General features: G+C 38.4%; 2 protein-coding genes across 2 annotated transcripts; both read left to right on the top strand.

Annotated features, from left to right (window-relative positions):
- The first annotated feature begins 5,305 nt into the window (after positions 1–5,305).
- LOC115454319 (E3 ubiquitin-protein ligase RFWD3-like) lies at positions 5,306–9,791 on the top strand. Its single transcript, XM_037445289.1, is given in 3 exon segments — positions 5,306–5,532; positions 7,627–9,160; positions 9,163–9,791. Coding segments are annotated over 2 exon segments (1,719 nt in total). The 5' UTR covers positions 5,306–5,532; positions 7,627–7,647; the 3' UTR covers positions 9,369–9,791.
- Positions 9,792–12,523: 2,732 nt separating this feature from the next.
- On the top strand, positions 12,524–18,248 carry LOC115453996. Its single transcript, XM_037445290.1, has 4 exons — positions 12,524–12,738; positions 16,240–16,471; positions 17,638–17,722; positions 18,180–18,248. Exons 1-3 carry the CDS (start codon positions 12,733–12,735, stop codon positions 17,685–17,687), a joined length of 288 nt encoding a protein of 95 aa, XP_037301187.1. The 5' UTR covers positions 12,524–12,732; the 3' UTR covers positions 17,688–17,722; positions 18,180–18,248.
- The last annotated feature ends 1,922 nt before the right edge of the window (positions 18,249–20,170 follow it).

The raw sequence follows: 20,170 nt of genomic DNA, 5'->3' as shown, positions 1-20,170 counted from the left end.
AATATTGGAAAATTTGCCATTAAAAAGTACAGGACGGGAGGAAGGTACAAAAAATTATGGACTTACAACTTTCGAGAATTATAATAATATAAATAATATCAGCCCTGTATTATATACTGTCCCACTGTTGGGCGCGGGCCTCCTCTACTACTGAGAGATTAGGTCTTAGTCCACCACGCTGGCCTAGTGCGGATTGGTAGACTTTACACACCCTCGAAATTCCTATAGAGAACTTCTCAGGTGTGCCGGTTTCCTCACGATGTTTTTCTTCACGGTTAAAGCGAGCGATAATTCACAAAGAATACACACATAATTTTTTACAACAGTCAGAGGTGTGTGCCCTTTGAATTTGAGCCTGCGGACATTCGTCTCGGCAATCCGTTCCACAACCAACTATGCTATCGGCGCTTCGAGAATTAGCGTGTCATCAAAAAAGAAATGATAAGAAAAGGCCTGGACCACATATTGTACTTATATAGTAACTAACTTTGACTGCGGCTTCGTCCGCATCGAAATCGGTGTGACACAAAGTAAATTAAGGATATATCAGTGTCCAGAAACACTTGGAGCTTTATAAAATTCATGTTTTATTGAAATAGTGTTATTCTAGTCACTGTGCTGGCTAACTTGCGTAGGAATCAGTGTCTCAAAGATTTCCCCGCGTAAATCCCGACCCACGATATTTTTTACTATCAAGCGACCTCAACAATAATCTTTATATTTCAGTCAATTTACATAAAACCGTAATGTACTATTAACGTAAACCTTCCTCAGAAACCGTACTATCTTTTATCAAAAACCGCACAAAAATCCGTTCAGTAGATTTTAAGAAAATCGATTACAGACAGACAGCATTTGAGGACTTTGTTTTATAATATGTATAGATATAGATGATCAAGGCGTGATGTCTAAGAGGTGTATAGGGAAGGTAAACAATTCAAGCATTTGCATTAATAAAATGACTTTATTTATTTATATCCTCATAGTTTTCATAAAACTAAGGGCAAAAGAGCAAGGGCACACACCTCTGACTTTTCTAAAAATCATGTGTGTATTCTTTGTGAATTTATCGTCGCTTAAACGGTGAAGGAAAACACCGTGAGGGAAACCTGCACATCTGAGAAGTTCTCTATAGGAATTCGAAGTGTGTGAAGTCTACCAATCCACACTACAGCGTGGTGGTCTAAGGCCTAATCCCTCTCAGTAGTAAAGGAGGCCCGTGCTCAGCAGTGGGCAAGTATATAATATAGGGCTGATATTTTATTATAGTTTTAATTATTCCTTCTTATTTGGTAAAGAAACAATATGACAAGAGATACCACTTAACTGCACTATAACATCTTCTGCATTACTGATCTCCACTGAGATTGGCCACCGTGGCCGAAATTCCGGTTGGGGTAAAGGAAAAAAAATCAAATCAAATCATATACTTTTTATTCTAGAAAACTCTTTCACGCGAGCAGAGCCGAAAGGAAACGCTTGTTTTAAACAAGTCTAAATAACTGACCAATATTTTTATCATTAAATTAATGAGTACATCGGTGATATTAAACTGGTTTATCTGATATGATAAGTATTTAAAACTAGGCATTATTTGCAGGTACGATTGCCAACACTTCTTTGGTGAAATACAGTATTTTTCAAAACAAGGTATAAAAAATATAGCACACTTAAAAAAAATATAGTGTTTTATGGAAAAAACAAAAGGAATAGACAAAGATATTTTGTTATTGATTTATTTCTGTAAAAATATTAAGAACTAGCTGACCCGACAGACGTTGTCCCATCTTAACTATGAGCGCATTCTGTCAATCGCTGACAGTTATTTCAAACAATTGACAGTTATATAAAACTAATATAGTCGTTAAGTTGTCTTACATTTTCTAATTTTCCGCGCAATTTTTTGAATTTTTTCTTTCATAAGAACCTCTCCTGACAAAAGCAAACAAAAAAAAAGAGTAAATCAGTCCAGCCGTTCACACGTGATGGCGTGACCAAGCGGAACAGGGGATTTAAGATTAAGAATGATGTATTCGGAAACACGCAATACCACCACTCAAAAATTAATATAAAGGCTTGTTCATATATTTTAAAATAAAGAATTTATTTGTTTGATTTAGGTGTTGCAATATGGTATCTTGTGTATTATATATTACTTCAACAGTATTTACCATGCAGACCCAAAATATAGTACAATACTATATATTATAGTACAGTTGGCAACCCTAATTACAGGTCTACATAAAGAATCCTTACAAAACACACATCACACCTTTATCCCTGAAGGGGTAGACATGGTGCAACCAGCTCTTATAATTAGGTGAAAATGTTTAGATAACAGAAACTGCAGAACGGATCAAATTGGGCACGCAGGTAGATCACATTCTGGACTAACAGTCTATTTCATATATTAATACCGAAATAAATATGACATTTCTTATTAATTTTTTGAAACAGTTGGCTTCTAACGATGAAGCTACAAATATCTTAGTGATTTGTTGAAGTAATAACTAATATTCTTTTTTCCCTTTGTTGTGAGCACCAGGTTCTTACGAGTAAATTAAAATCTAATGTATTAGGCTAATAAGATATACAATTGTAACTTAACTTTCTAGGTATTATTTAATTAAAAGTTAGACAAAAACAAGTCAAATACTCAATTGTGAGACATTACAAAATGTCAGTTTAGACTGTGTAAGGAAATTATATTGGATTTAGAAATTATTGACCAACTTCAATAAAAGAGGAGGTTCTCAATTCGACACGTATTTTCACTTGGCAAATTAATATTGCACCAAGACGGGTAATCTATACTAATATTATACAGCTGAAAAGTTTATTTCAATGCAGTAATCACAGGAACTACTAAACCAATTAAAAAAAAACACTAATTGGAAAGTACATTTCTCCTGAGCACTATAGGCTACTTGTTATCCTGGGAAAATACATGGTAACTTTGACATTGTGTTACTAAATGAAACCACATACTCGTCTTCACCTTTGCTGACATTGTGCCAAAACCATACATTAATAACAAATATTTTAAGGAAAAATCCTGGTTTTAGTTTAATGATTATTTGATCATTTTGTAGTTTAATGCGAGTATGGTGTGCTTGAGTGTATTTCTGACTGAAAGTGCACGTTATTCGCGACAAATTCCCTTAGAGTAGTAGTAGCAGCTCTAGGGCGCATAAAATTAAAATTACTTTTATTAATATAATTTTTTCGAAACTTACACTTCATTATTTTATGTCTACGGCTCAAGTAACTTATTGTAAAGTGTTATTTCTAGATAGATAATTATGTGGGTTCATTTAGTAACGTGATGTCAAAATGACCCTGTATTTATCAGGGAAAAACTTTTCACACAGGCAGAGCCGCAGGCAAAAGCTAGTGTTTAATAATACAAAACTAGTTTGGTTTCTGATCTTTATATAGTATCCTTTAATTTTAAAGTTAATTAAGTTCCACATTTTCAAAGAGTAAAGAAACCTATATTACTGTAACAATAACTTTTGCTTATGTGAGAAAGTTTTACCGGGATAGCTAAAGTTTCGCTAATTGTAAAAATGCTACGACATTGTTTTTATTATGTGCTATGTATCCTTCGTTGGAGGTCCTAAAATAAATAAATTAATTGACTTTTCTGGGATAAAAGTCCTGCTATTTGTTATCCTGGAAATGAAAGTCCTAGCCTGTGTCTCCAGCTAAGTCACTACCAAATTTCATTGTTCCATTGGTAGTTTTCCAGTTTATTGCATTTAGACAGTATAATGCAGTGGAGACTTATTTTAATATTACATTTCTTATCAACTTTTTAAGAGTAATAAATAAAATAAATGGAGACTTGAATTTTTTTATTTGTTCAGAAATTTTTGTGAGTGACTACTCAACATACCCAAATATATTGTGTGAAATGAAATAAATATGTAATGTGATCTACTATTTCAAGAAATTAGGGTCAAAAGGGAAGAAAAGGAATATAATTTAGATCAAAATTATCATCACATAAAGTCTTCTATTTCTAACTTCTAACTATTATCCAAATCTTTATTTTTGATAAAAAATGGGGTAGAAGTAAATTTATTATACGTAAAATACGATGAATTTTCATCATCTAGGTGAAATTTCCGTTCCTATTCCCGCGTTTTAAGATAATTTTAATTTTATTCAACAGAAAGGAGTCTTTATTTCAAAATTTTCCCGCTCAAATGTGGTGGGTGCACCGTACGCTCCCCGTGGCCTATTTAGAGATGTTAGAAAGCGAACGTTTTCGGGGGTTCGGCCAGAATCACCCCTATTCTGACGTCACTGCGCGCGCATTCGACCCCGCACGCGACATGACCCAGATTTAAAATTGCGACATTAAAAATGTCAACATAGCCTATCGAAATATCACGAGTATTGACTAACACACCTGACGACCTACAAAACTGATTTAGTGCGACACCTTTTTATTTTTATTTTCATTTTCGACTAAGGAATCATGACTGAATTTTCGTGATATTGTCGAGATTTAAATATTATCGATAATGATAGTCAATCAATGTGGTACTAACCGCCGTACAAACACATCACAGACGTTTAATCCTGTAAATATGCTTTATTCTTCACATAAACATATTCACTCATCCCCATTTGGTCGCCATTATATCAAAACACATTCAACTTGTTAACTCAAAATTCACAACGCACTGAACGTTCATCACGCTTTATTTTATACACTGCACACTTAACGATATCTAACGATTGTGTTTTTACACAAATAAGTCACGAAAACAAGCTCGATTTGTGTTAAATTCTAAAAATACGGAACGAGTGCAACCCGTTATACCTTCCCGTCCTGCGATTTTGACACTACTGCCAACTGTAAGAAAAAATATAAATAAATACGTGCCATACCAACCGTTCAGTCGCTTAGAAAACGAACGTCATATGGAAATATCTGAACGTAATATATATCAATCTTTCTTTTTTGAATTACATTATAAATAAAAATGTATAATAATTGAAGAGACGGATTTCTTATCCGTTTACATATTTCCATTTATAAGTACTACTACTAGAACTATTTTCATTTATAAGAATATAGTACAGTGCATTTGGATTTCAACGTGCTATTTATTTTTCTGGCATAACGCGAGCATCCGATTCCAAAAAATATTTATTATATATTAAAAATCATGTAATCATTATATTAACCCTAAATAGTCCACATTTAAATCAATGCATATTAACGCGGGCGGAACCGCCAATAAAGTTTAGTTGTGCATATTATTTATAATTATCTTTGTTTGACACGTATCCGAACGTCCAAATCTCATTGTTTTTCAAAATGACAGTTTTGTGAAAAAATATCGTGATTTTTTGGATGATCTGCATTTCGCTTGCTTTTAGGAAGAAACAAAATTTGAGTTAAAAATTTGTTGTGTGTAAAGACGTTATAAGTTCCATTTATAAGTAACGAATTCTGAAGACATATTTTGTGAAATAATTATTCTGTGATGGTAGTGTAAACAAATTGTTTTTATCGTAAGTATTTTATATTATTTCTTGTAAAATTTAAAATAAGCAATATTTATGTAAGGTACTAAATATTATTTAATTTATATAACCTACAATACGCGACACAAAGCCGGCATCAAGACAATTACACTAATGTTTGCCTCTGACTAGCCTTGCTAGAAGTTCATATAATCCGTGGTTTAAAACTTAAGAGGGTGTAAAGTACACAAACAAGATACCTATCAGCGCGTTCTGTATAGTTAGACTATTACATTACTACCAGAAATATGCAAACATTCATGGTCTGGTGTGAATGACAATATATTGAACATATAAACACCAGTGATATATATAATAATAATTATATCAGCCCTGTATTATATACTGACCCACTGCTGCACGGGCTTCCTCTACTACTGAGAGGGATGAGGCCTTAGACCACCACGCTGTAGTGCGGATTGGTAGACTTCACACACCCTAAAAATTCCTATAAAGAACTTCTCAGGTATGCAGATTTCCTCACTTTTTCCTTCACTGTTAAAGCAAGCGATAATTGACAAAGAATATACACACAACTTTAGAAGAGTCAGACCTGTGTTTGGTATTTGAACCTGTGGACATTTGTCTCAGCAATCCATTCCACACAACTAGGCTATAGCCACTTTTGAGACCAAACTTTTTCTTTTTTTTTTTACATTGTTACCGATCAAGCTGATAAAAGTAGTTAAGTTAAGAAATAACCCAGGATTTGAAATTATGTATCTATTCTTTGTGAATTATCACTTGCTTTAACGGTGAAGGAAAACATTGTGAGGAAACCTGCATACCTGAGAAGTTCTCTATAGGAATTTTGAGAGTGTCTGAAGTCTAACAATCAAACACTAGGCTAGCGTAGCAGACTAAAGCCTGTGCCCAACAGAGGGACGGTATATTAAACAGGTTTGATATTATTATATTAATATTATTAAGTAAAAAACCAAATAATTAGGTTCTTTTTATGAATTAATGTTGCATATTTTGAAGAATATCCATATTCTGTGATTTTTGAATTGCACATAATTTAAACTTTAAATTCTAATAAATAATCAATATCTCAGAATTACAAGCAAGTTCAGATGTAGAGAATTGTAGCCATATCATAGCTTTCTTATCATTTACTGCTAAGTCTTGTATGCAAAGGTCTGCCTTCAGCCAAGAGACAGTGGCCAATGGAAATGTACTGTTGTATTCCAGTTTGAAGGACATTGTAACCTCAATCACTGGCGATTATGAGATTTAACATCATGTCTCGGGTGACAATTGCAGTATCATGCAGTTTGGAAATCAAAGTTCTGTATGATGTTGCTACTGTATATGTGCAGTCGTAGTGTACTTGAAACCTGTGAAACAAGCCCAAGTCTTATTAATTTATAAATTCTAATTTCAGACAGGATTAAAGTCTTAGTCTTAAAGTCTGGACTAAAGCCCAGGTCAAATCAAAGTTATAAATAATTATAATTTAACACGCAAATTTATCCTCATGGGTGTTGGGTGCAGTGCAACTAGTGTACACCCCCCCCCCTCCCCCCGAGCCGGAGCGAATTTTTGTGCGCTCGGTCTCCACATCGAATGCACGTTCGCAAGGAGGGTCAGTCATCGTGGCCCTAAGGACATAGATAAGTGTGTATTCCTCATGGTTGCCAATTCACATTGAGGCCTATGAGAGTTCGCGAACATTTCCTGACCTTCTCCCCTCGTCTTATCCTGAAAGGTACATTTTCCTTCCCCCACTATTTTCTTCCCCAAATGCCCCCTTCCAACTTTCCTCCAGGATCCTACAATAGCTAAGCCAAGGGATTTCAGTATTCCATTCGCAAGATTTCCCGGGTGTTGACTGCAGGGTCCGATTATTTAAAAATACATAGTGTACCTGCTTTTCGCAGTGTGTATTCTGTCCTATGATAGCGGCGAGCCTTTCACCATATCGGGCACCAATTCCAGACTCCATGCTGGTACTCAGCAGGAAATCCCATCCCTTTGTCCGATCCAGGATTTGAACCCTCAGCATAGTAAACATACCATAATACAATGACCCCACCGAAGCAGTCAGTTTTAAATAATTTGGTAATTTTTCACCCACAGGTACTCTAATGCTCTCCAATCATGAGTCAATCACCTGGCTCGAGCCAGAGCCAGAGTATCTTGGCACCACCGAGCCCCAATATTCTGGAGCCAGACTCGCCTGAATGGCAACCAGCGTCAGTGACGTACACAGAACCTGTACACTATGAAGGCAGCAACGATTCCACGGCAACTATAGCGTACGAGCCTGATGCGATACCGCCAGGAGAGTGGCTGCAACCGGAGCCAGTAGCCACAGACGAAAGTACCAGGCAGTCGGACGAGAACAGTCTCCAATCGTTACCTGAAGTCCATGCAAGAGACAGGCCTGAAACTGACGAGCCACCAGCGAAAGTTAGGAAGATCAGCTCGCCGAAGTCAGATGATGAGTCTGCTGGTGAAATGTGCCCCATTTGTCTGGATTCTTGGGGTAACTCGGGAGACCATAGATTAGTGGCGCTGCGTTGCGGACATCTATTTGGCCTAGAGTGCGTTGAAAGGTGGTTGAAAGCCCAGAAGATTAAGGAGCGGTCGTGCCCCACGTGCAAAAGTAAAGCTTCAATAAAGGACTTAAGGTTTATTTACGCTCGACGTCTCGTCGCGGCGGATACGTCGCAAATAACACAACTACAAAAGCAAATAGAGACGTTGCAGTCAGAAAAGAGTAGGACAGAATTAGAGTTACAAAAGACTAAGATAGCTCATAGAGCGTGTGTGCTACAACTGGATGTATTGCGAAGTACCCTCATGAAGTCCCAGGTGAGCAAAGAGCAGCCAGTCAGAAGGTCTTGGAGGTTCGCGCTGGAGAAGAACCTGGAAATCTCCAAGGACAGAGGCTGCAGGGTCATGACCTACAACTGCAGGACTTATGAGTTGTACGTGTCACAGAAAAGCACCAACTATTTATTTCCCGGTTACGGGATAAGGAAAGTCAGTTGCATCGACTATAAACTGGGGCAGTTCGTGCATCTGCACCCGAAGCCTATTAGGGATATAACGTATTCTCAACCCAGAGACCTATTGTTAAGTGTGGGCTTGGATAGTACGGCCAGGATAGTGGAGCGAGGGATCCCTAGTGTGACGGTTAACGCCGGGATGCCGCTGTGGTCATGCTCGTGGGATTACCTGCGCAGTAACGAGTTCTACGTGGGAGGAGTCGGTGGTATTATCCACCAATACGACGTGAGAAACCCCGGCACGTACCTCCAAATGTTATCGTCTCCTGAAGACATTACTCCTGTAGTCTCGCTCTGTTCGACAGAATTCGGACTGTTATCGTGCCAGCTGACTTCGGGGAAGTTGTGGGTGGCTAACATGAGGCGATGGGAGTCGAGGGCGCTGCCTATATCCGGTTCCTTTATGTCGTTATGCTACGACAACGAATCGCATCGAGCGGTGGTATACTCCAGACCCAGCGCAGGCGGCTTAGAACGCTCTAAACTAACCATATGTAAGTTGAAAGCCAGCGTGCCCAACGGGGAAGTTCTATGCGATGTAGAAGATACGTTATTCGGGTCGACTCGATCCTCGTTGATGTCGAGAGCGGCGTGGGTTAGGGCCCCGGAGCGTCGTGGGTCGCGGCGCACTCGGAATCCGATTCGACTCTGTACTTACACGGCCTAGATGGGTCAAGGACCATGTTCCTGCCAGCATCAGAACCGGCGCTGGACGTCGCCTCTGTCGAACTGAATGGCAACACGATTGTGGCAGCTCTCTCGGAGTCAAGACTGAGGTTGTACAAAGCCGTGCCGACAAACTCATGACGACTGGAGATTTAGCGTTTGCAAGATCTGTGGACCTGCAAGGATCTAGTGCTGTGAACTGTGTACTAAACGCGACGGAAAAGGCTCAAGGGCTGAACGAAATTTATATATTGTTAATAATTTAGAAGGAGAAATTATTGCTAGCGATATTTAGGAGTTTATTGCAGCATGCTGTTCAGACGCAAACGAGGTTTTTATTTATGCGTGGCAAAAGAAACCACTGCACTTAATAAGTGAAGTGGGGTCAATAGAATGTCGACTGATGAGAGATGATTACCCCTCAACAGTCGACACAATTATGCCGGCCTGTTATTAAATACACAGCCGAACGTGACACACTTACAAACGTGGGCCACTATGACGGGATTTAATATTGACATTGCGTTACTAAATTAAACCACAGGCTAATATTCTTAAAAATAACACTTTATAATAAGTTACTTGAGCCGTAGACGTAAAAAGAAGTGTAAGTTTCGAACAAAATAAATATTAATAAAAAGTAATTTTAATTTTACGCGCCCTAATGCCACTACTACTATAAGAGAATTTGTCGTAGCGATATCACACTTTCAATCAGAAATACACTCATGCACCCACCATATTTTTGTTTGACTACAAAATGATCGAACAGTCAGAAATAAAACCGTTATTTTTGGTGAAAATATTCATTCCTCGATGATTTTTGGCACAATATCAGTAAAGGTGAAGACGAGTATGTGGTTTCATTTAGTAACGCAATGTCAAAATACCTGTATTATGATCGTTTAAGCCAGGCAAGTATTTACTGGTGGTAGGTCTCTCATATGTGAGAGTCCGCCTGGGTAGGTACCACCGCAATGTCTATATCTGCCAAACAGTGTGTAGTCACTGTTGTGTTCCGGTTTGAACATTGTAGCCAGTGTAACTACTGGACATAATGAGACTTAATATCTCATGTCTCAGACGAGCGCAGTGGAATACCAAACACTTTGTAATTCACGGTGTTGGTGTTTCTACTGTTTATGGGCGGTATCGTTGACCATAAGGCGAACGGCAAGCGCATCTCGTCATTCAAAATAAAAAAAAGTATTGCCTGCGCTCGCGCATGTTAACGGTACAAAATTTATAAACAATAATTACTATTATTGCCAGCAATAATTGATTGTCAAAAGTGTTTAAGGACTTACTTTTATAATCGAATATTTTCGTAGATTATGTTGCAGTTTGGATGTAATTTGGAAGTGTTTCCAGTTTCGCCCGTTGAGCCTCTTCGATCCCGTTTTGATGCTGCCATTTGAACTTGGTGAATGTAATGTAAATTAATATAAGTCGATATTAATAAATGTGTAGTGTGTTCATTCATTTTCATTCTGTTGAAACTTCTTTTGAGTGGAATTTGTTTTTTATAGTCGGCAAAGTGACCCCGCTGTATCTGATGGTAAGTGGAGTGCGGTCCAATAGAATGTCGACTGACGAGAGAGGATTACTCCTCAGTCGACACAATTATGTTAGAACCGGATATACACTGATCCCAGAACGCGTCTCACGTGGGTCACTATGGCGGGTTTTAACACCTTGTGTGCGGTCGCTATCCAGGCGGATATAAAATATATCCTACCACCAGCAATATGGGGCATTCTGCGTGAAAGCGGCGATAGCCTAGTTGGTTGTGGTGCGGACTGCCGAGACTGTCCGCAGGTTCAAATCCCAAGGGCACAAACCTCTGACTTTTCTAAAAAATTATGTGTGTATTCTTTGTGAATTATCGCTTGCTTTAACGGTGAAGGAAAACATCGTGAAAAAACCTGCACACCTGAGAAATTCTCTATAGGAATTTTCGAGGGTGTGTGAAGTCTACCCGCACTACAGCGTGGTGGTTTAAGGCCTAATCCCTCTCAGTAGTGGAGGAGGCTCGTGCCCAACAGTGGGACAGTATATATACAGGGCTGATATTATACGTGAAGCGGGCACGCAAAAAATGTTGATGTCTCAGATTTTAGTAATATTTGACTGTTATACCTGTGTGTCCTCCATCTTGATACAAAATATTTTTAAAGTATTAAGTCTGTTTAGCGAGTTAAAAAAGTTTAAAGATTTGACTGGCCGGCCGGTAAACGTTACTTTGATTCTCATTATCAAGTTTTTAAGTTAAAATAATATACATAAAGCAATGAAATATTTACTTTGTTACTTATACTCTTTGGAATTTGTGCCCGATATGGCGATAGGCTCGCCCCCTATCACATCATGGGACGGAACATACTTGGCGAAAAGTGGGTGCCCTAGTTGCGCCTCTGCATACCCCTTCGGGGATAAATGCATGATGTTATGTATGTATGAAATATTTACTTCATTTAATGAACTTTTTATTGCATAATGATTTCTTATGTTTACGCGAATGTTAGACATTAAAATTAAACTGCTTTTCGGATTCTATCGCGACACTTCAGTCCCCCCCCGTGACCATGAAGTCTGCAAGGTCTTCGAAACGTCGGGAGAAAACTAAAATATAAAAAACCGCGATAGAATCCGAAAAGTAGTTTAATTTTGATGTTTTTATTGCATGTCTGAAAATAGAAAATAATATAATTTTAATTGTAGTGGCGCCATCTATTATCGTTGACGTGTATCTTCATTCTTCAATGTATTATAGGTATAAATTGTGTGAAAGGGACAGTGCGATGACGCTATAATATTCTAATACAATGGGAGATTTTTTAATATTCTTTACATTGCGGCCTAAGCAGTACATTTTAGCTGGGGACTCAGGCACACATGTAGTTCGCGCGTGTGTTTACCATCAAAATGGAATATTATTGTTAAGCGGGGGAGATATTTCATCTCTTACTAGTGAGTCGGCGATCTCTCTTGAGGAGGCCAATGTGTTAGCAAGCCCTCATGGCCCTGAATGTGTAGTTACAGCCATGAGGTGTATACACACACACGCACGCACACATCTTGATATACTGACTTATTACCAATTGGTAATCACTTTTGGAGCAAAAATTTGGCCCTGATGGCTGGTCTCTAACTACATATATAGTTTAATGTCTTTGTAAAAGGTGACGGTTCACATTCGTAATATAGTAATGTAATTGAAATTTGAAAAACGGCAAAGGGGTCCAAATATATTGCCTAGGGACCCTGGTTGCCAAGCTAACAAACGTAAGGTCATGTTCAAAAAAAATCCGACACTGCGTACTCATGACTTTAGTGATAATAATGTGCTGATAAGTGGGTACGTACCTATAGTTTGGACATTTCCTGCTCGCAGTTTATCGAGTGTAGACGTGTTTAATTAATAAAATAATTAGACTATCAGTTATAAAAGTCAGAATATAGTGGTAAGCTGTTTCATAGATTAGGAAGTTTTGTGTTATCAAAAATGTCGGTGAGTTTCATTTCTTTTATACTAGATTTTGTTCGCGGCTTCGACCGCTAAAATGAGTTTTTGGGATAAAAGTTCCGCTATATATTTTCCCGGGATAGAAACATTTACCTGATATTCACAGTTGATAAAGGCTTGCGCATACTAATAAGCGATAGCCTAGTTGGTTGTGGAACGGACTGCCGAGACGAATATCCGCAGGTTCAAATCCCAACACACCACTGACTTTTCTAAAAAATTATGTGTGTATTCTTTGTGAATTATCGTTCGCTTTAAGGCGATACCTCAAGGTCCATTTTCATACATTTTGTTTCACCTTTAATCTGGGTAACTAAACAAGTATTGGCAAGTAAAGAATTTAAATTCACGTCTAGTTAGTGATTAGTTCTCGCAGTTGAAAGAAAAACGTAAAAATAATTAATAATTTTAAAGGCCGAAATATCCATGATTATTAATTGTTTTTACGTTTTTCTACTGAAAAACCGATTAAATAACGTATCGTAAGGAAAACATCGTAAGGAAACCTGCATACCTGAGAAATTCTCTATTAGGAATTTTCGAGGGTGTGTGAAGTCTACCCGCACTACAGCGTGGTTGACAAAGGCCTATTCCCTCTCAGTAGTAGAGGAGGCCCGTGCCCAAAAATGGGACAGTATATAATACAGGGCTGTTATTATTGCGCATACTAAAGCCGCGCCGGGCCGCACAAAATGTTAAACATTATAATATATTTTATATCCGCTCGAGCGACCACCGTACGCAAGGTGTTGACACCCCATAGCCCATACAAGTGTATCGCTTTCCGGGATCAGCATGAGTATATCCAGTTCCAACAGGCCGGCATAATTGTGTCGACTGCCAAGGGGTAATCATCTCTCGTCAGTCGACACTATTGGACCCCACTCCACTTACAATCAGGTGCAGATATTTTTCCGTTGACGTACAAAAAAAATCCGACTGAAGACGCATTGGTTCGCGTTGTAGGGGCTCAGGTTTGCCGGAATGCGCATTTTTTTTTATTTCAGGTCAATTTAAAGTGTTGTGTATTTAAGCTTATTATTAAAGTTAATTTTATTGGAGCTATTTATAATGTAACAGCTACTGGTCGTCCTAATTATAAATAAATAATACGTGGGTGAATGCGACGCGCGTTGTCTTTGCGCTATACATCGACCCTAACATAGATTAAAAAAAATAAAATATAATTCTTTATTCGTCACGTAGGCGAACATAGCGCTTATGATAAATCAAGGTACATGAGAATATTTAATTATTACCTAAATGAAGTAGCTTTTAACTAAAGACTATTTATATTGGATATAAAATAAATGAAAGATTATAAAGTAAACAAAGAAGCCAGCTCGGGCAGGAAACAAGAAATATAGACAAAGGGAGGAACGCGTCGCGATCCTCACTGGTGAGGACACGAGCCCTAACCTAGCTAACCTACCAGCCTTTCAATTATACATTGCGAATGATATTATAATTCATGCTTATATTTTCCTGTTAGCAACGCCTCGTATTTTAAACAATAACCGGCCTAATTAACGGATGTATGTTTGATAAGTGCAGTATCAGGATTGTCTCGGAGCTGCAGTTACCTACATTGCGGTTGGCTCGGATGTTATGGTTGTTTACGATCTGAATGAAGGTGCAATATACTGGTTTCAGATACCAATATCAAAATTCCAATTATTCGTTAGTTTCGGATAGAATCAGTTACGGATATAATAATGATACAGCCCTGTATTATATACTGTCCCACAGTTGGGCACGGGCCGTCTCTCCTACTGAGAGGCATTAGGCCTTAGTTCACCACGCTGTAGTGCGGATTGGTAGACTTCACACACCTTCGAAATTCCTGTAGAGAACTTCTCAGATGTGCAGGTTTCCTCACGATGTTTTCCTTCATCGTTAAAGCCAACGATAATTCTCAAAGAATACACACATGATTTTAGAAAAGTCAGAGGTGTGTTTGGGATTGAACCTGCGGACTTGCGTCTTGGCAGTCCGTTCCACACCCAAATAGGCTACCGCCGCTTTTTTTCTTTTTACTCCTTAACGACTGCAGAGGACCAATGGAGAGTGAGGAAGGATAGGAATTTTCTGGAATGGGCGGGGCGGAATAGAAAGGGGAAATGATCGCGAGCCCTCATAGACCTCAATGTGTATTTTCAACAATGAGGTATATTCACTTAATTGTGTGCCAAGAGCCGCGATAAATATCCTCCATGCACAGCGTTACGGATATTAGGGCGAAGAAACGAAAACGCTGTTGCTAGGTCTCTCATATGTGAGAGTCCGCCTGGGTAGTGTACCACCGCAATGACTATTTTTGTCTAGCAGTGTGTAGTCACTGTTGTGTTATGGTTTAAATGATATTATAGCCAGTGTAACTACTGTACATAATAAGACTTAACATATCATGTCTCAGGATGGCGAGCGCAGTGGAATACCAAATACTTTGTCATTCAAGGTGTTGGTGTTTCTACTGTGTATGGGCGGGCGTATCGCTTACTATCAGGCAAACGGCAAGCTCGTCTCGTCATTTAAAGCAAGAAAAAAAGCGTACAGTTGCATGTTGGTAACTACAGTAGTTAAGGAGATGACAGTCGCAGTTAGCAGCGCCCACCTACGAACATAAACATAGAACAAAGGTTTTAAGGTGAAAAGAAAAAAGAAATATTATAAAAATAATATGTGTGTTCGTGTTCACAGTACTCTAAAAAGGCTTACAAAAGTAGATATTTACTTATTACGATTGGGCGCGTCTTTTGATAAGAAATAGATTGGTACCACATTTAATAGTTGAGTCTGAATTAGCGAAGAGGCATATTAAGGTTTATTTCATGGAAATAATATCTAGGTTCAATGTAAAATATGATATATAAACTACTATACCTGTGTGGCGCTCAATGAGGGAGGCCTATGTCCAGCAGTGGACGATTCCCGGCTGATGATGATGATGACATCGGATCGTTTTTTCTCTACTATATATACCTTATATCATGTGTTTCTTATATGAATTCACAATCTGTTATCTATTAATTATATGTTATAACTAATAATAACTAGTAAGTTGTTGCTCCATTTGATACGTAGTTCGCCCCCCCACATGAAGTTTCACAGGGTTACACAATATAACGTGAAGGGAGAGAAAAGTAAAACATAATAAAAATAGGACATAGATACTGACTTAGTCTAGCTTATTATATACAATTATTATAATTATAAACCATCGGATTAGCGGGCTGAAGTGGCAGTGGGCAGGACGCATAGCTCGCAGAATTGATGGCCGATGGAGCAAGAAGGTTCTCGAAGCCACGAACTGGCAAGCGAAGCGTCGGACGAGGACAGATGACCTCATAAAACTCGTAGGAGGTCGCTGGATACGGGCTTACAATAGATCGATCGGGAAATCTTTGGAAGAGGCCCATGTTCAGCAGTGAACCTCTTACGGTTGATGATGACGATTAACTAAACTGTTTGTTCTTATATTTACAGACGAAATACTACGTCGTAAATTTTCTGAACGAAGATAAGCCGGAGTACCGAGTTGTGCTAGATAAGCCAGACTGCGTAGTCGTGCCGGAGTCGTGGGTAAAATACCATTATTCAGATTACACAGTCGTATTAGTTTACCCCGACGAGGTGGTTAATGAAGAAAGTGTTAGGAACGACGAGACACCGGCGGCCGGCTGGAAACAATATCTCTGCCAAATAATAGATATATGTGGTGAGTGATTTTTATTACATAGATACGTTGTCCTAGCTCAATATTTGCAAGACAAAAGCAAGGTAATTGCCTGACATTCACTCAGTCAACCTCCAACCACGGTCGCGGCTAGTCGGTTTACAAATTTTTGTATTTTTATAAATAAAATGCCTTCCCGTATTTTTAGACAATGTACAAATTATACTCCAACTGGGAATGAAAATAACGTTTCATTTCATACGTTAGTGATAAGTATACACTATGTAACTTATTTTTGACTAATAAATGCATTTTATTCGACTGTCATGGCGACCAAAGACCAATAAACTAGATGGCCACGGCGGTCGACGCTCGGGCCCACTCGGGTACACTCGGGCCGTATCAATGCAAGCCGCTAGGGCTGTACAAGTATGTGGCTATAGTAAATAGTGCGTTGTTTTTATGTGCAATTTTGTTAGTCTATGATGCCTCTATTTGTAAAACGTTATTATATTTTACACTGATTCGTAACCGTGGTTTGTAATAATGTAAACTATTTATATAGTAATTCGCGTGATGGTTTGTGTGAGAGCGGAAACCATTCAAATTCGCACAAATTTGCCGCCAACGCCACAGTCACGATGAAGGAGAACATCGTGAGGAAACCTGCATACCTGATTAATTATCCGCACTACAACGTGGTGAACTAAGGCCTAACCTCTCTGTAGTAGAGAAGACCTGTGTCCAGCAGTGGTATAGTATATAATACAGTGCTGATAATATTATATACACTTATACTCGCTTTTGCTCGCGGATTCATCCGTGTAAAGGAGTTTTCTGGTAAAGTCCCGTTATTCTACATTGTCCCGGGATATAAAGTAGCCTATAACCTTCCCAGGGTCTTAAATTATTACGTAACGCAATTTTTAAAGATTTTTGACCCTCCCATGTACCGCGCCGTAACGTTTTCCCGTACGCCCCCGCCCCCCTCCAAAAGTTATGTAACTCTAAAGTGATTTTTTTTTGCAATATTCACAATTATTTTACGCAAAATACCTGAAAATCGCTAATATACCTATGCTTACCTACGCTTTGTACGATACCCCCTCCCGCCCCTGTAACGCATCGTAACGTTTTACAAGAAAAAGTTGCGTTACGTAATACTTGTACGGCCCCTAATAAGGTAATATACGGATGTTTATTTACAGATACCTACAACGATGCAAAGAGAGCTGCTATGCAGAAAAATGAAAGGTAGAAAAGAGAAAAAAACATCGCAAATGAACGATAGAGGTACCGAAAAAACATTTTTAAAGCTGATTATTGTACTATTGTAAGCAGTGGGCGTATGGCATACTCGCTAACTGTTTGTGACTGCGACCAAGGGCGTTGCTAAGGGCAGCAGGGAGGGGCAGCTGAGCCTCTCTCCCCTCCCCTGGAGATTCTGATAAACTTGCCAAATGTAAAGCAACCAAAGTCCTAAGTCTTTCACTTGACAAGCTTGGTCGATTCCCGTACGCTCAATTATGATCCTCTCTATGTTATTGTTAAAGCGGGAGAAGGGGACCTCCTACTTTACCTACAATTCATATTTTTCTCATTCACCATACCAACAAACCCCCCTCCCCCCCCCTGGGGTATCGACTGGCGACGTTAGTTAGCGGATTAGTTCCGCCATTTAAACGTCTAAATTTATTTCCAATTTATGATTTGTAATTGATTTAAAAGTAAATAAATCCATTGTCCACAGAGTCAATAGAAGTAAAACGAGATGATAATTGCAAGAGAAGGCGTACCATGAGAAGTACAGCACACGAAATGAACACCTCAAACACGCAAACTACTCAAGAGTCCAACAACCTCGAAAAAGTTTTCACGCAAATGACACATTTCTTACGCAGTCTCATTGACAGCGCTACGTTAATGTTAAACTCTGTTAACGAGTGCACTAATGTTAACACTTCAATGTTAAATGTTAACAAAGACGAGTGCACTAATGTTAACACTTCAATGTTAAATGTTAACAAAGACGAGTGCACTAATGTTAACACTTCAATGTTAAATGTTAGCAAAGACACTAGTGTTAATACAAATTCGTATACGAAATGGACGTTGCTGCATCAACACCCTGGCCCAGGATTGACTGAGCTGATGGAAAACTCTAAAATATACGTTGTCAAAAACAAATTGGATCAATATACAAAGGAAGCGAACTCGTCCACAAATTTGATACGTACAGTGTTGACATTCATTTTAACAAGCCTGCATTGAAGAAATGCTCTCTATCCGGCAAAGATTTTAGGTTAGACAGCCATGCGGTCAATGCATTGTTCGGTTACGTAAAACACATTGGGAGTAAAAGAGGATGGGGTGATGTTATAGAAGAAGACTTTAATAATTGCGTACGAAATAAATTAACAGAAGTGAAACGGCAACGTGTCTAACATTCTACTGTGCTCGCCATTCTAATACATTGGATGTTAAGTCTCATATCTATACACTTTATAAAACAAAGTCCGCTTTCCTGTCTGTTTGTATGTGATAAATTTTCTCAAAATCTACTGAACGGATTTTTATGAAATTTGGTATGGAGATAGTTTAAGATCCTGGGAAGGTTATAGGCTACTTTCTATCACGGGAAAATATATAGCGGGACTTTTATCCCAGAAAATTCCTTCACGCCGTCGAAGCCGCGAGCAAAGCGAGTATATTAATAACTGCGACTCAGGTCCGCTCTCAAGTGCTCTCAATATTATTATCGATATAGACAAAATCAAAATCACCCAAATCGGAGTTACTTAGTTCCCTCCCATACCGACGATAGCGACACACTAGTTATAATAAAAATACGTTGTTACTTAATATTTTCTATATAATTTTTTTGTATTAGATATATCTTGTTTTTAGAGTATGCACGTTGACGACGCGCCGACCCCGTCAGCTGCGTGCCGACCCTTCAATAGAGAAAGGTGATACAAGTGCGCGTAAACGATGTGTCGACCCCCCGCCGGTGTTGGGGACATTATAAGAACATTATAAACGACAGACTTTAATTAACACAACAAAAAAAGTATTAGTGAAACTGTTCCAGCCGTTCACGCGTGATGCGATGACCAAGGGAAATGGCGATTCATTTTTGTATATATAGATTTATTTAAAGCACGCTAGCACTGCATGTTTTAAAAAGTTTGGTTAGACGCCGATGTTTTAGCGCTGCAGCGAACTCCAGATTTTGAACAAATAGTTTATAAGGACGTTCGTGTCTATCGGTAGAATACAGGTCGAAGAGTTAAATATAAAATAGTAATAGCATTTTTTTTATTTACAACCTCTGATTAAGCGACATCAATAAAATAGGTTTTATGTTTTACTGTATGTATTTTTTATTATACTTTTCCCACTTTATACTTTATATCTAGTTTTTACAAGGTTATTTTTTTTAAATATTATGTAATCTAAGTTGTCTATAAAATCTCTTGGTGCAGTTTCAAGAAACAGATGAGTCTATGTTACTTCATTAATGATAATAATGAATAAAATAAATAAATCAATACAATCGCTTTTTTATGATCCATCGCGAAAATGTACCAATCAGAACAAAGTTTTTTGACAAACTCACAAACGAGTTATTTTGATTGGTTGATTCTCAGGATTGGATCGGAGATAAATGCCACTCACACAAATGTATAAGTCCCTTGTACATATACGAGCTAGTCACAATAACATTCTGAAAACAGTGGC

This window comes from Manduca sexta, unplaced genomic scaffold (genome assembly GCF_014839805.1).
Source record: "Manduca sexta isolate Smith_Timp_Sample1 unplaced genomic scaffold, JHU_Msex_v1.0 HiC_scaffold_1441, whole genome shotgun sequence".
NCBI classification, from domain to species: Eukaryota; Metazoa; Arthropoda; class Insecta; order Lepidoptera; family Sphingidae; genus Manduca; species Manduca sexta.
The sequence above is the reverse complement of the archived record's forward strand: the minus strand, read 5'-3'. Positions and strand labels throughout refer to the sequence as shown.